At 37.3% G+C, this 17334-nt stretch overlaps 1 protein-coding gene across 7 annotated transcripts in view; it reads left to right on the top strand.

Moving 5' to 3' along the window:
• CYRIA (CYFIP related Rac1 interactor A) overlaps positions 1 to 15567 on the top strand; it is a 77730-nt gene extending 62163 nt beyond the window's left edge. For all 7 annotated transcript variants that reach the window (XM_039334944.1, XM_039334926.1, XM_039334908.1 and 4 more), the window contains 8 exons: positions 660 to 765; positions 2326 to 2462; positions 2560 to 2637; positions 3888 to 4004; positions 4105 to 4184; positions 8407 to 8533; positions 10267 to 10337; positions 11389 to 15567. In XM_039334944.1, the coding sequence (XP_039190878.1) occupies positions 660 to 765; positions 2326 to 2462; positions 2560 to 2637; positions 3888 to 4004; positions 4105 to 4184; positions 8407 to 8533; positions 10267 to 10337; positions 11389 to 11452 (780 nt within the window). In that variant the 3' untranslated portion in view covers positions 11453 to 15567. The remainder of the gene's footprint in view (positions 1 to 659; positions 766 to 2325; positions 2463 to 2559; positions 2638 to 3887; positions 4005 to 4104; positions 4185 to 8406; positions 8534 to 10266; positions 10338 to 11388) is intronic.
• Positions 15568 to 17334: the final 1767 nt, after the last annotated feature.

Here is a 17334-nt window from a genome sequence, read left to right as displayed (position 1 = left end):
GTCCAGTTGTCTTTTGAAAAAGCACCTTTGGGACAACCATGACCTGGATGACTGAGAATCTCCATAGATATGGAGGGGGGTAATAAATCAGACTCTTATTCCCCTGACGCTAAACAGGCGTTGTTTAAATTTTTATTTTATTTATGCCAAGAACTAGAGAGAGGGGAGAAAGAGAAATGATATTTAAAAAGTAAGAAATCTGTCAGAATTAAGATCTTTCAGTAAAATATTGTACACCCTAATAAATCAGTGTACATATGTATGTATGCATATATACATGTTCTGTTGAAGGATACTCCCACTCTCTCCCCACCCCAACAAATTTCCTCTCGTCCATCCAATTAATTCCTGAAATAGGGGCAAACTACTCTTGCCAAAAGTTGGAAGAGATTTCTTGTCAAAAGCTTCTGGGATTAAAAAGAAAGAAAGAAAGAAAGAAAGAAAGAAAGAAAGAAAGAAAGAAAGAAAGAAAGAAAGAAAGAAAGAAAGGAAAGAAAGAAAGGGGACACACAAAATTCTTTGAGAGAAAGACAAATACCATATTGTATTAGAATTAGCTTTCATTCTGACTGCTCATTCATTTATGTGCATGAGGAGGACTGGAGGGGCATTGTGACATTAAATAAATGAAGATTTTCAAAGTGATTACTGTTTTCCAGGCAATACAAAACCCGAATGATATTCAGCTGCAGGAAAGAGCATGGAATTCAGTCTGCCCTCTGGTTGTGAGGTTAAAGCGGTTCTATGAATTTTCTCTCAGACTAGGTGAGATTCTGTCTTTTATGCTCTCAAGAACTGGCAAGCTCATGAACTTTTGTGAACATTACTGGACATTTTCCACTGTCCTATTACACTTGTCCCTCCCCTTAGATGCAGGCACCTCTGAACATTGTGTGCATGAATTCTTAGAAGAATGTAGTTAGAGCAGCGTTAGATAACTTGGAGGCTAACAAAAGTTAAGCTTCTTGTCGTTTTTTAACTGCTGGAATTGCAAGGATAGAATGACAATATCACACAAGGTGGTCTGAATTTTTCAAGTTTGAAATGTGGTTCTTATTGGGTTTTAGAAAAGGGAAAATTCTGCTCTTTTCATAGAGTGGACAATTTACTTGGTTTTGTTTGTTGTCAAAAAACTATTACTGGTCAAGTTTGTTACCAGACTTTAGAAGCAGAACTTCTGAGGACCATGAAAACTTTAAAAAGGTTTCTTAAAAAAAAAAAAAAAAAAAGCTTGTGAATTGCATGCTGCCAATTATTCATACCTATTAAAAAGTCCAGAAAGATAAAACATGCAAAAGAAGAGCCATGTTGATTTGCTGCAACAAAAACTTAAGAAGTACACCTGTGGTATTTGAAGACTAGCATTAGCTTTCTAAATTCTACTCCATCAGATTAATTAGTTGTGGACTGGCCATAATCAATGTCATTTTTATAGACAGGCATTGACTTACAGCCATTCATTTAACAATGGTTCAAAGTTACATCAGCCTTGGAAAAAGTGATTTATGATCTGTCCTTGCATGTATGACTGTGCACCATCCCTGTGGTCATGTGATTGCAGTTTGGGCGTATGGCAGCCAGCTCACATTTGTGACTAATTGCAGCATTTTGCAGTCACATGATTGCAATTTGTAACTTCCCCAGCCATGTTTTTAACAAAGAATTCAATTGCGGAAGCTGGTTTCGCTTGATGACCACATGATTCATTTAATAGCCGTGGTGATTTGTTTAATAACTATAGTAAAATGATCATAAAATTGAGTCTGGTCATGTGGTGAGTTGCATTATGACTGTGCTGACTTAATGACAAAAATTCTGGTCCCAATTGTGGTTATTAAGTCAAGGATTACCTATATCAAATTCAAGCAGGAAGAATGCTAATATATATTTTTTCTACCTGTTTGAATTGCAGTCCCATGTAATTATGCCAAGGGTCTTTTTTCCCCTCTTTCCCTTCCCCTATCCCAGACCCTGTTAATGGTTGAATTCACAACAAGCATCCGCTTCCAGATTTGATCTAAGAGTTGGGTTGAAACCTTGCACTGTGCTGCTATAAGACTCCATATGCCTTACTGAACAGTAAATGGTGAATAGTGAAAAGTAAAGATTAAAGCTTATCCTTTCTTCTAACAGTTGTATAACTTATTTCTGTAAATCGCAAATAATTTCACATTTAAAGTGTTTTGCTGTTTCCCCTCCAAGTGGTCTTCAGTTATGCAATTGAACATTTTTGGAGAGTTTAAGTGATCACTTTGCTAAAGCAGCAGGAAGATTCCTTTAAAAAAAAATGAAACAAAACTGAATATTTTGGATTTTTTTTTCCAGAAAAAGCATTGCAGAGCTTATTAGAATCCCTGACTTGTCCACCCTACACACCAACTCAACACTTAGAGCGAGAGCAAGCCCTAGCAAAGCAGTTTGCAGAGATCTTGCATTTTACTCTCCGCTTTGATGAACTTAAGGTTAGTAAGGAGAAAGCAATACTTAGCCAATGCAGACTATTTTAATTGTCAGTTTTCAGTAAGAACATTGAAGTTAATTTTCCTTTTGTTCTTTCAGATGAGAAACCCAGCAATTCAAAACGACTTTAGCTATTATAGAAGGACATTAAGTCGCAACAGAATAAACAACATGCATGTGAGTAAAATGTTTCTTTCCAGAATTGGGGGTTTCATTTATGAGACAATTAGTAACAACAATAGGAAATTACTTCATACTAAGTTAGGCAATCAACTTGGCCTATTTTTCTGAGTATTATCTAAACCAGTGGTGGCAAACCTATGACACAGGTCTCTTTAGGCCTCTGCTGCCGTGTGCAAAAAAAAAAAAAAGGTTCAATCAATCAGTTAATTTCAACTTCTCGCAGGAAAAAAAAAGATCTTGCAAAGTTGGAATTGATTGATTGAATTTTTTAGTCCCACCCAGTCTGCCGTTACCATCGCAGCCACGCTCACCCAATGAGCCACACCCTTCCAATTGGCCACACCCAGCCAATGGGCCACACCCACCCGGCACCCGACGATGCATAATTGGGTTTTGGGTTGCAGTTTGGGCACTCGGTCTTAAAAGATTCGCCATCACTGATCTAAACCAACCAGGTTATACTACTATACTACCTTTCCTCCTTGCCACATTCATTCAAGTGTAATTTTTGTAGTTATGCTAAAGGCAGATTTCATTTACATTTATGTAGGTTAAATCGAAGAGTTTTGGTTTTGCCTTTGTTTAAAAGTGTTATAGCATGGGACACTTTTGAAAAAAAGATACAGCTGACATCAGGAGATAATATTTTTGATGGCGTGCTTATAACTTTATAAATATGTTGTGTTTTTTAAAATCATGAAATGTTTTTCTTTGCATGGTGTCAATCATTTTTTACATTTTGAGATTCTGTCTTTAGACTTCTATTGTGCTGCTACTCTTTTGTTCCCAAGGATCAAAACACATCCAACATCCTTCTGTGTATTGATGCACTGGGGATGGGTGTTTTTTTCTGAATGCTGATCTAGATAATCTGATTGGCATGGAAAAGCTATATGTTAATGTTAAGAGTTACCATACATGTTCATAACAATGAAAAATAGTAATGGTATTTTAAGTTTTTCTTTAAACACAAAACTTTCCTAGTGTTATACAATGCTTTTGAATATCCCCTCAAAAGTTATTTCCGTAAAGGAGGAATAGTGTTTTAAAAACCAGAATTCCAGCTTTCCTTAGGACACAAAGATTGCATAATTTTGGAGTCTTGGTTACAAGGCTTGGAATATGTTAGGCTTTGAATATGAGCTGGAACTTCTCATATATTTCTGTATAGCAATAGGGGGGAAATCGCTTTTCTAAAAGAGCAAAAAGAAAATAACACTAATCTTCTCTCATGTTTTAAACAGCTTGACATTGAGAGTGAAGTGAACAATGAGATGGCTAACAGAATGTCACTGTTCTACGCAGAAGCTACACCGGTTCTGAAAACGCTGAGTAATGCTACCACCCATTTTGTTGTAGAAGTGAGCAAAAGTTTTAATCCTTTCAGAAAGCTCAAAATCAAATCAGAAGTCTAGACTGACCTAACTGACCTCTTTTGTTGGCTTGTTTTAACTTTTGTAGAATAAAACGTTGCCAATTGAGAACACAACAGATTGTCTAAGTACGATGGCCAGTGTATGTAAAGTCATGCTGGAAACACCGTAAGTTATGAGCAATGGACTTATGTATCAATGTTGCTATAATAAGGAAATGATTAAAAAAGAAATCAAGTTGTCTTTTGCCAAGGTTCTGGCTTAGCAGTGAATGAGCAGCTTGCTTGTGGCAGTGCTCCAATAGCTCCCACTGACTCTTCCCTCAGCAGCAGCAGCAGCATCAGTTAAGCAAGTCACTAATGATAGCTGCACCACAATCCAGATCTGAAAGGGAAAGGCGTTTGGAAGCACCTTTCGACACTACCTTAAACCAGATGCAGGTACAGGTAGTCCTGGACTTACAACAGTTCATTTAGTGACTGTTCAAAGTTACAACAGCATTGAAAAAAAGTGAGTTATGACCATTTTTCACAGTTACAAGCTTTGTAGCATCGCCATGACCATATGATCATGGCAACTGGTTCACGCTTATGACCTGTCATGTGATCCCTTTTGTGACTTTGGACAAGCGAAGTCAAGGGGGAAGCCAGGCTCACTTAAACAACTGTGCTACTAACGTATCAGCTGCAGTGTTCACTTAACAACTGTGGCAAGAAAGGTTGTAAAATGGGGCAAAACTCACTTAACGTGTCTCACTTAACAACATAAATTTTGGGCTCAATTGTGGTTGTAAGTCGAGGACTATCTCTAGTCCTTGACTGACGACCATAATGCAGCCTGCCCATTGTGGGTGAAAGTCATGAGGGGTCATAAAGGGGGTCATCACATGACCAGCATGATTTTATGATCTTTTTTGTGATGGTTGTTAAGTGAATCACCAGAGTTAGGTGAATCTGCAGTCGTTTAGCAAAATCCATTGATTGCTATTGGGGATTTCATCGAAAACCGGACGTAAACTAAACTGGTTTTCAGCAAAAATGTCCTAACTCGCTGTCACATGACCAGGGGATGCTACAAATGGCCTTAAATGTCGGTTGGTTGCAGAGTGCCTAAAATGTGGTCACAGAACCATGGGAACTTTGGAGTTGGGTCATAAGTACCTCCAACTGGTCCCTAAACAACCAGTTGTTAAGTCAAGGACTACTTGTAAAACTTTGATGGAGTCTGTACTGTGGCTAAGAAAATGCATAACCTTGTTAATGAGTTGCCCGCAGGTGCTTTATCTTTTCCTCACTCATCTCTTTTGTCTGTCAATCTTACCATCCATCATCTTTTCTCTGTCAAATATGAATCACCCCACAGCTCTAACCCGCACTATCTGTATGTGATGTATTTTGCAATCTGAACCACAGTGAAGAAAGACAAAGGCCCTTGTTCAAGCACACCCTGTCTGGGGGGGGGGGGTTGATCATGTTTGAGGGGCTAAAAGTCACAGTGGTTTGGGCAGCTAGGCAAAGTGAGTAGGAATGAATCACACACAAAGGTAGGACAGCTGTGATTTTTCTGGAGGGCTTGCATGACTTTTTCCTACCTGAAAATAAAGGAACTGATGATTTTCAGCAGTTGTGTTATAGGAGGCTCTGATGGCTTTAGAAAAGGAGTTTGAGGAGACAAGCAGCCCTCAGATGCCTCAGGTTGCCTACTCCTTTCTGTGTTAAAAACCTCACAGTAGGAGCTGTCCATGGTTTTCTGTCAGAAGACTAAGCAGGAGCCATTGAAGTAATAATGTAGGCTAGTATGCTGATCATTCATCTCGGACCCAGCACCTCTGTGAATTCTGGCTTGCTGTGTCACTTAGATGCAGCTTATGTATAAGGCTGCCACTTGCAGACATGGCCTGTCTTTGAAATCCTCAATGCAGAACTAAACAGAAAATATGTGATTTCATTAGCTGTAGTTAGAGATAATCTGTGTATGTCAGACATTTCTAATGTCTAGTTCTAGTTTGATCTCTTTTGGAGTTGAAGGATGAGTTATGCCAAGGTCTTTTTTTGTTCTCCTCTGGGAAATTCCTAGCCCATTGAACCTGTCATCACTTATCTATCTACTTTTTTACTTTAAGTTGGTGAAATCCACTCTCCTACAAACAGAGTTCCATTTTTTGGGGTGACTTCATGAACACAGCAGTGTAGTTTTCTTGGCCACCTTGTAGAAGTGGCTTGCTTTTGCCTTCCTCTGAGGTGGCCCTGGCAGTCTCCCATACAAGGAATAAGTAGGCCTTGCCCCCTGTTAGTTTGTAGGTCCCAACAAGGTCAGACAGGGACTGTCTGCGGCCGAGGCTATCATAACATAAGGAAAGCCCTGCTGAAAACAGATTAAAGGGCTGTGGAAACTTGCATTCTGTTCACATGGGTATATATGGGTAGTTTATCAAGTGGAATGTTTTCTTTCTTCTGTTTCCTTCCAATCAAATGATTTCCAAAGTTATATTGCTTCTGACGCTGGTTCTAATAGACATGTCTTTATTTTGTATTTTATACGTTACTATTCTGAGTGTGCTTTTTCTTATAGGAAAACTTTAAAGCATTTAAAAAATATTTTTGAATATTGAAACAGGCAATGTTGTGTTACAAATTAATCCTTAAGTGAATTATACTGGCTTGTTATCCTTATTTTTTTTTAAAAAAAAAAAAGTCTCAATATTTAGTTGGGGAGAGTGGAAAATGATATGGCAGGATGAAAAGGTTAAAGATCTTTAAAGCAGGTCACTTTCCACATGACTTATCCTTTTAGCCAATTGTGTATTTTTATAGTCTTTGATGTTTGAAGATTGGTCATTCTGTCAGGGAAACTCAGTGAACCTTGCTCCTATCATCCATGCTGAAATACTATATTTGGAAAATGCCAACAATTACTTTTCTTCTTCATCCAGCTACCTACCTATTCGTCCTTCTTTTGCCTCTACTTTTCAAATAGGTTTTAGTAGTAGAATTGTGTTTAAAGCAAAAATATTTTTAAACGGAATAGTATTAAAATATTTTTTCACAGATGCTTCATTTTTATTGATCAAGTAATTTTAAAATTGCTGATGTGCAGGTTTCTTAAAATCATCACAAAATAGCAATTTTGTAGCCTAAAGAATTCAACATTAAAATTACACATTGCTACATATTCCCTTCATTTTTCTGACGTATGAGTTTTCTATGCCAGGTTTTAATATAATTTCCTCAGAAAGTTCTGAATACCTAAGATAACTTTTAAAAGATTTGTTTAATGTTAAAAGATACAAGTAAACCATCCTGGAGGTCAGTAGCATACCTTTTAGTCTTGCATCAGATGCCAAAAAAGAATAATTCCCCCGCCCCATAGATATTGCAACAAATGGCCAGTTTGCTATCTCTTCCCCATCCCTACTTCGCTTCAAACAACAAATCTGTTTCATGGTGTTCCTCTATATCCTCCCACCAGCTGAAGGTATCAGTTTTCTGTGAAGGTGTTACTTTTCCCACTGCTGGAAGAGCTTCCTGACTTATCGGAGCATATTAATGTTCTATTACACTGATTCTGCAACACCAAAGTGACAACGAGAGACTAATCCTCCTCCACAGCTCTCCATTTTAAATGTATCATGATTTCAGGATGCAGCACAATGCTCTAAAAGACAATGTTGTGTGAACTTTAGCAAATCAAGGGCAATGACATTTTGTTTGTGCCTGTCTGTATGCATCTGTTGGTTATCAATCCACTTGTATTTTTATTCGTGTCTTAGGGTCATTTTATGACTGAACCAAACCCTCCCACTTCCTTTTAGCAGTAGAATCGGGATCAACAATGTGAAATAAATGTCCATTGGCAAGGAAATAAATCTTTGTGTTCATTCTGAGTTCTGTCTTCTTTGCTTTTCTCCCTCGCTCTTTATATATATAATATATGTATGTATGTATATATTTATGTATATATGTAATGTATGTATGTATGTATGTATGTATGTATGTATGTATGTGAATATATATATATATATATGTCATATATATATATACACATACATATACATACATATGTATGTATATGTATATATACATACATATATATACATATGTATACATACTTATGTACATATACATACATATGTATATGTATATATTTGTGTATGTATATATACATACATATATATACATACACAAATATATACATACACAAAGTCTTCTATTTTGCCAGTGCCTGCTAGTGCTAATCTTTGCAGTCATTGATACTCTCTCTTGAATAATTCTTTCTACATGGCATTGAAAAAGCATTTTTAATTTGAAAGATGGAAATGAATTGAAATAATATTTATTTCAAAAATACTGACATTAATACCTTTTTTTAAAAAAAAAATCTTATGTTTCAGAGAATATAGAAGTAGATTCACCAGTGAAGAAACCCTCATGTTCTGCATGAGAGTAATGGTTGGGGTAATTATTCTCTACGACCACGTTCATCCAGTGGGAGCTTTCTCAAAGGCTTCAAAAATAGATGTAAGAATAATGACTGGCAAGGTTTTCTTATTCCTAGCAAAAATTCGCAGGTCTTGTGGAAAAAGGCAATTACGTTGGGTTCAGCAGTGGTTTAAAACATACATACCTGTATGGCAAAGACAAAAATCTTTATACTGGGTATTTGCTCTTAAAAATACTTGATTAAAATCTCTACACTGACATATAGGATTGCAAGAATTTCAAAGCAGTTTACACAGGACTGAATAAAACACAATTGAACGTTGTGTTAACATGCCAAGAAGGAGTAGAAAATCGGAAATTTCCTAGTATTCCATATCATGGGAAAATAATTTTCAATAATTTCCTGAAGACAATCTGCACCCTATCCAAATGTTAACCTTTTCAATAATTAATTACTGAGTATAAAACTTTGTGCGATAATAAAATTAAAATAATAGCAAATAATAACATTTAAAGCAGCTGTGAAACCCAGCCAAGCCAAGCTGTACCAGAAATATGTTTAAATGCCTTGGGTTAAAAGAATTGCAGAACTAGTGCAGGGCCCCTCAGTGGCAATCTCTGTTCACAGATTTACAATTTAAAATGATGCATCTCAGAAAGAAATGGGGATAAAGAGGGAAAAGTAAATAACCTGCCTCAATTAAATGTCTTATGCTGCCTATAAAATGGATTGGTCCATGAGACAGAGTTGATACCTTCAGGAAATATATGGTAGTTCTACTTTTTTTCCTGGTAGAGCATTCTGTGTGCTTTTTGGGAATGGGAGGCAAGTTGTTAGTTCTTTCAGTTCTAACTTCAGCAGCTAATAAAGATAATAGTTTGTCACTTGCTACAATAGTGGCTGATGCAGCTTTTTCCTCTCCTCAGGGTGGAAGATCTCCCACCCTATCCGATAAGAGGAGCCATCAGCTACTAGAGCCTAAGGCTGTGCTATAAATTTAAGGTTCAGTTTACCACCAGCATTTTGAAAAGAGTTTATCAAGGGGAGACATGGGGGCAGGGGAGAAAATGAGCATTTCCCAGTGCGACGACGAAGTGTTCTGTGTCACACTTTTCTTTCTATGCCTCTGCCCAGTGGTGGGATTTAGCCGGTCCGCACCGGTTCAGTAGAACCGGTAGCTAGTTTTTTGTTGCCCAGGCCCAGAATGGACTTCTGGAAGTGGTAGCCACACAGAGAACCGGTTGTTCACGTATTTGAATCCCACCACTGCCTCAGTCCCCACCATTTTAACTCCTCAAAGCAATATTGAGAAGTTAAAGCGGTGGGTAAACCCCCTATTGCAGGAGTTGAAGATATAAGAAGTCTGGAAGATAGTGAAGGTGGTGTTCCCTAGATAAAAGTATGGTTGAAATCACTTATGGAGTTTCAGCTCTGCTTAATAGCACTAAACTGCTTATAAAACTATGTGAAGACTTTGAAGCATGGATTCAGAGAGATAATGTAATTATATTTATAAAAATTGTTATCTTGTTAGAAAACGTCTATGATGCTTGGCATAATTGAAGCATAATTTGCTGAGAGAGGCCTATTTTACAAAGACTTGATTTGAAGGCAGCAAGGTTCTCTGGCTATGATGGGCAGAGTCTTTTCCTGCCATGTGAGACTGGCACAGGAGGTGTTCTTTTGGGGGAAAAAATGAAAGGGAAATAAACCATTCTGACAGAATTCATTGCTTTCATTCCTTACCTTTGGATATTTTGCATGCACCCAAATTCAGACTTTTTTTCTTGCCCATTTCTTTTTTTCACAGATGAAGGGTTGCATAAAGGTTTTAAGAGAACAGCCACCAGACACCGTTGAAGGGCTTTTGAATGCACTCAGGTACCTCCTGGACCAACAATATTTTAGTTTTATGTGAATAATGCATGATTTTCCCTCAATGTACTAATTACAAAACTGTAGCCCACAAAGGAATGAGTTCAGCCATCAGATTATTTTCTTCATTTGTGGAGCTGCTAGAAAAGAGTTGCTTTTCTTTTTGTATGGAGAGGGGTAAGAGGAGGAGGAGGAGGAGGAGGAGGAGGAGGAAACAGAGAGGACTCAGTGAGGCCACTTTTCTTCTCCATCTTGGATTTGACTCTTACTTTCATGCACAGAAAGAATGATTAGGATCAAAAATGTCAGCAGTTGCCCATACAGCTGTGGCCTTACTTCAACCAGGTTGCGCCTTCTTCTACACTGTGAAAGGTGTAAATTAGCTGAGGCTGAACCTTCCACATGCATTCAGTTCTCCACCCCTCCAAAGGACAGGCCCGAGCTGGATACTGGCTCAGAACAGTTACTCATTACACAGGATCTCCAGGTTTTAAAACATCAGCTATGGAGGCCTACGGTTGACTAATTAAGTAGATTGCAGGTTGCAAGGAAATGGGTCTCCTGAAAGAAACCTGGAAGGAGGAAAATGAGGATAAGGCTGGAGAAAAATGGGAAAATTCAATGAGCTAGGGGTATACAATATCCGCATGAGAGAAGCAATAGCACATGCTCATTTATAATATAAGTTTATAATAAAAGCAGCAGAAGCCACATTTCAATCCATGAATTTCTTAAGGTTACTCATTACATGCTCATCTTACACATGCGATAGTAAAATGCAAGTATAATGATGGGTGATGCTATTATTTGTTTTGTACGTTTATAATTGTTTCTATATTGACCAATTTTAATTCTGTGCCTTTTGGTGTCAGTTACCAGTCATTCCCAAAATGGCCTTGGAGGAAAATATTATATAATTAAGCCCAAAAGCTGTACAGATTAAATCTGGGAGTCAGATCTATTGAACAAAGTAGCACTTTTGTGAAGGAATGTGTAGAATTGTCTTTCCTCATGGACGTAATACCAGCCTTTTGATTTTTTTTTCCTTGTCACTTAGGTTCACCACAAAACACCTGAATGATGAATCCACTTCAAAGCAAGTTCGAGCGATGCTTCAGTAAAGCCCCCCTTTGAGAAATGGACTTTTAAATTATTTAGAGAAGATGTTTGTTTACATAATTTAATAGTTTGTGGTGGTGTTAGTAAAGATGCATAATTTACATGATATAACAATTGATTTCTTCCTGTTGCTGCAGTGTGTGTGTGGATTGGTATCAATAACATGACTGACTTCATAATGCACGACATCCGTTTATGTGCTTGTATTACCATTCAAAAAGTTTAAGAGGTACCTTTTAATTTGAATATATAAATAATGAAAGTGTCTACGTGCCTTTGTTTTTTGTTATGTTAGATGCTTATGTTTTGGGGAGAAGTGGATTTTTTTTTTTTTTTTTTTTTTTGTGGATGTATGCAGAGTAACTCTTTGGGATAATCTCTAAACAGTCATAGCTTTTGACTGTGCCTGTGAAGATCTTGGTGCAAACCCCACCCTCTCGGTCTCCACATCCACTTAACTTTTGCAACACCAAGTGCATATGTTGTGTGGAGCAACGCAGTTAGCCAGTTCTTTCTGAGACTGGTAACTTATTTTCTAACAAATTTATTAGGGTTTTCACCAAGGCCTGCACATGTATATACAATAATTTTGTTAAGTTTTTAAATTTATATGCATAATGCTTGCCTTGTGCCTTTAGGCAGATAAGTGAGCTATGAATTTTGGATGTAAACCAATGCCAGCCGAGTTTTGATGTACAACTCTCAGCTTATTAAGCCAAGATAGAATATGTGTAAGACTTGCACCCTTGCATTCTCTCATTACATTATCTTCTCTTTTTTCATTGTGAACCATAATCAGTGCTTCAGGGATTAATTGGCCATAGTTTCTTCTTATGTCCAAACCTGGACATTTTCCTTCCTATTATCAGAAGAAGCCCCAATCTTAAAAAAGACTTCCAATTGGAGGAGAGAAGGAGCAGTGCAAGGACATATATGCAGCACAAGTCTTATGCATCTCTTGACTCATTAAGGCAAGATAGATGTACATTCAAACCAGGCCAGAATGGAGGACTGTGCAGAAACCTAATGAGAGACAATGCTGTTGTATATAGTATTGCCTGCGTGTATGTATGCTTGTGACCATACCAATAGCAGCACTGAGTCGCTTTGTGGTATAAGGCACTTTTTTGTTGCTTTCTTCTTCATACTTCTATCTTGAAAAATTGAAACATGACCTATCACAATGATTCCTTAACCACGAACAGCATTTTGGTATTAATATCTGTGCCATGTTTTATTTAGACCTTCCTTAAGGCCTAGTTCTTTGTATAACATCCAATAAACTCACTAAGAAAATGGGGGGGGACTCTAAGAAGCTTTTATTTTTGACATCAGTTTTAAAGATGTATTTAATAGGTGTTTCACAACTCAAGCAACTTGAAATTGTAATTCAGTTATCTCTGTTAACTGTGTTGTGCATTCTAATGCTGAAAGTGAAGTGGCTCTCCTCCACGCTACTTACTATGAGCCACATAGTAAGATGTTTTTTAATATAAAAAAAAAATAATTTTATGTGTGACATTGGAAGAGAACTTAGGTAGAAAGAGATTCTCTCATGAAACCTGGTTTGGCATGATTAACTCTTAATATATCTATTCCTAGGAATACAACTTGTAAAATTAAAATGTTTGCCTTTTCTGAGCAACTTCATATCTGATAGTTTGCTGATATTGCTGGAACTGTTATGATTGTTTCCTTTCACAGATTCTATTTATATATAATAGAAAGAAATACTTCTGAAAAATAAATGTGAGTTTACCCTCCGGGGAGGCCAAATCATGCTATCTAAACAACAGTCAATAGTTTTTAATGACACTGCAGTTGCTGCCAATTTCCCTAGATAGTTTTATGTTACCCAACACTAGTGATTTGGGAATATAGCTCTTGGTAGTCACAGATTTCCTTAAATTCAGATTGTATAACTCAAAACACTTGGCATAGCATTGTGTTGATTTTTGCATATTAATCAGTTTGAACTAGTTAGTATCTTTAAATGTGGTGCTAGAATCTTGCTGGAACTACCTTTGTTTTAATTCATATTGCAGTCCTTAGACAAGGAACTTTTTGCCTGTTCCTCTTTTGAATGTTTTTTCTAAATGATGAGCTGCAGCTGTGAAATGCTCAGCTTGTAAGATTTCTCAGAAAACACATTCACTTTGTACAGTATACAGAATATGGTATTCATATATTTAAATCAGTTGATTTAAATGTATGTCTAAGTTGGACTAAATTTGTGCAGATTAGCTAAAATCAATATTTGTATGTTTGTAGAAACTCGGAACATTAGGAGATAAAAGGATCTAAATTGGAAACATCACTTTCTTGGTACAAATTTAGAAATCAGGAACAAGAGCAGTTCTGGCAATATTGGTTTGAGCTCATACGGTTATGCTACTTAGGGTGCCGGCCTTGTTGAAAGTTGTTTAAGACAGGTGGAAATTCTCTATTTTTATATCTTTTATTGAGTTTAGAAGTTTATTGTGTAGATTTGAAATCCTTACCACTGCCACTTTGTGACGCAAATAACCGGGAGCATTTGTTGAGTTCAAAGCACAGAAGAATTTATTATTGCTCCCTATACATAAGAATCTAGTCAACTAATGGTCGAAGCTAAATTGGCACTAGACAATGGAATTCATGGGGGGAGGGGGAGCAGAAATTGGATCTCTTGTGGTAACAAAATGACTCCAAACTGATTACACATTTAACTCCGCCTTCTAGCTCAACCTGCTCTTCTTCAACATCTAGGCAAGCAATTCATGAATGAAGAATCTCAGCGTGTCAGCTTCAGATATTGCCAAACTACATCTTGCAGTAGGTTCAGCTAGCTTGGCCAAAGTAATGTCAAAAAAAATTATCTCATCACCATTCAGTTGGCTCTGAATGCACCCCATTTTCCACCTACTTAATGCTAGGAGGAAAATAGACAATTGTAGCAGTGACTTGTTGAGCATATATAGTTTTTCTCCCCTTTCTATTTGTGGAAGTTTGGATTTGACAGTTTTATCAAAAAGTAATTTTATTAGATTTCAAAAATTCCTTGCACGTTTTATCACAGAGTATAGGCTTGATGAAATATTTTCCTATTGTGCAATCAAGCTAATATATTGAAGTATTCATACAGAAATCAAACTAGATCAATATGATTAAAATAATTCAGTTATAAGTATAGCCTGATGCATTAAACAGAGATATCCAACCTTGGCAACTTTAACACTACCCTCTTTCTGATAATTGTTCATATGCCCAAACATGTGCATAGCACACATGTGCAAGGCAGGGAGTTTTTATGACTAGAATCAACTAGGAAATGAACTGGATACAGCTGTCCTGGCTGTTTATTGGATAGCAAAAAAAAAAAAAAAAAAAATTCTTGTCAGGTCACTGCAGAATTGCCTCTGAAGAAATATTCACAGAAGAGCTGGTGATTTCAGTTTCATGAAAACCCACTAGCAATTTCTATTCTGCAGCAAAAAAAGGTGCTGGGATTAATTCTCAGCAGCACGTAAAGAGCCAAGAGTTCACCACCTCTGGTTTAGAAGAACATATCATCCGGATGGTTATTTTTACATAGAAATAGTCCACTCCATGAAGTGACCCTTGCTTCTTAGGGCAAATGCTTGATCTGTTTCGTAATGTATCAGAGACTGAGTTCTTCATTCTTTGCCTCTGTCCCCATTTTAAGTAGACAATCCCTCTTTTTCTATTTTCCTTGTGTTGTATGTATGGGCAAAGAAAGGTCGTTATTGCACCATCTAAATGACTGTGTTGTATTCACATGGAACTAGTTACCCCAGAGCTTAATCGAGAAGAGAAGATGGTGTCATCTAAAAAACAACAACCAAACCCAGGATCCATTCGTAGCAGATTCACTGCTCAAGTGAGGAACACCTATACTAGCTTCAGAGTAATATATTTCCTGCCATTGGAAAAGCAACAGTCCATACAGATCTCTACAATAGAGTGATGCACTTCATTACCTTTATTCATAATGGAATATTTAGATTTTACTGTACTGTAGAATTAATGTTTTAACAATGGAGTTCTGTTAAAAAAAAACCAAAAGAATAATTATTTGCCTTCTGTATAATAATAATAATAAAAAATCAAAAGCCAATTGTGTTACTGTTGCAACTTGAGCACACATGGATTTGTTCTGTTTAAGTTGACATTCCAGCGGTCTGCTTGTAAAAAGAAAAATCAATTTTAAAAACCTGGAGAGCAATTTTGTAGTGGTTCACCATTGTGGCAAAGCAGAAAGCAATAAAAGATCCAAACACAGCATAAAATCATGACCGTTTTTATTAGGAGTGTGAATTGCTCTAAAGGAGTGCTTTTTACGTATAGTGTCAGGCTGGGCCATTCTGCTTCTGCTAACAGTAAGCCATGGCCCTGATATAGCTGAGCTATATGGGGAGGAGGGATTTTCCAGGAGAGGTCAAGCTGGCCATTTGTAATGCCAACTCTCTTGGTTCCCAGACATCCTAGAATTGCCAATCCCTGCTCTAGAGGTTCTGAAGCCAATAATATATCCTAGGTCTGTTCCCTTGCTCCTCACTCCTGTCAAGGAGACAACAAATAGAAATTATATTTTTAACTATTTTTGGCAGTGCCTGTTACCTTGAGGAGAAGAAGTTGGGGCTTTTGAAGCACTTAATTTAAGACAAGACGCGTGTGTGTGTGTGTGTGTGTTACATAACCATTTTAGCGTGATATCGTACTTAATTTAAGACAAGACATACATGCGTGCGCACACACACACACACGTTACATAACCATTTTAGCCTGATATCCAGGCTACAGTAGCAGAAGCACCTAATCACAGTCTTAATCACTCACTTGTACTACAAAGGATAATGGACAGATTAGATAGCTAAGCCTGAAAGGATGTAGTGAGATCATGATCAGATTACATTTGCTTCAGAATATTATAAGGCCATCCCATGTGTGCACTACACACCAAAGAAGCATCTTTTATTTGCAGATTTTAAAACCTACAGATTGAATGCATATGCTTCGCAGGCAATGCTGGAGTGGAGAGACTTATGGTCCGCTACATGCATTTTCTTGTGCTACAGCAGCCTTCTTGAACTAGATACTCTCCAGATTAGACTATTAATTCTTTTGAAGAAAACCAACACAGAAAAAACATATAGGCGTTCAGGCCAGCTGCTAACACCACTTCCTTGGATTAGATATTCCAGTAAGTGATTACAAACCAACTTCAGCCCTTAGATGATATTGCTCTAGATCCATTTCATATCAGTTCAGTATCCAGTTCTGGGGTAGAAACTGCCTTCATAGTTGAATGCAACCTGATGTTTCTCAAAGCTAATAGTTCTACTATTGAGTCTGAGAGTAGTTTTAATACTACCAAGAATTGTATCCTTCTGAAATAACTTACTTGGGGTAAGAGTCCTACTTACTATTCCATTCGTTCCTCACCAATACACACATATACATGAATAATAGTATTAACTAGTTCTATGAAATCAGTTGTGGAAAAGATAACTGCCTGTCATTAGTATGGAGATAAAGTTAAAGGTTACTTCATCTTTTCATGTAACCAGGTGAGGCAATGGATGTTCTGAATTGACCTGGGCAGGGTAAGTTCAGGAGAGACTTGAAAGCTCAATCCAGAAACAAGTAATGTGTGGTCCAGTTGCACAGATGAGTCGCATTTCACCTCTTGGGAGAATGTTGAGCTTTCAATGGGGGGGGGGTGGATCAGGTTTGCAATTTAGGAGGTTCCACAGATAGCATCATTGATAAGGAGGGCTTTATCAGCTCAAGCAAATAGGCCATCTGCCACCTGCAGTCATTAGACATGCTGTGGTAAACTCTTGCCCCACAAGTTAGACTGAACTTTGAAGAGGATTAAGAA

This window comes from Crotalus tigris, unplaced genomic scaffold, assembly GCF_016545835.1.
Source record: "Crotalus tigris isolate CLP2741 ecotype Arizona unplaced genomic scaffold, ASM1654583v1 scf7180000017546.9332058, whole genome shotgun sequence".
In the NCBI taxonomy this organism is placed as follows: domain Eukaryota; kingdom Metazoa; phylum Chordata; class Lepidosauria; order Squamata; family Viperidae; genus Crotalus; species Crotalus tigris.
This window is presented reverse-complemented; position numbering and strand designations above follow the sequence as displayed.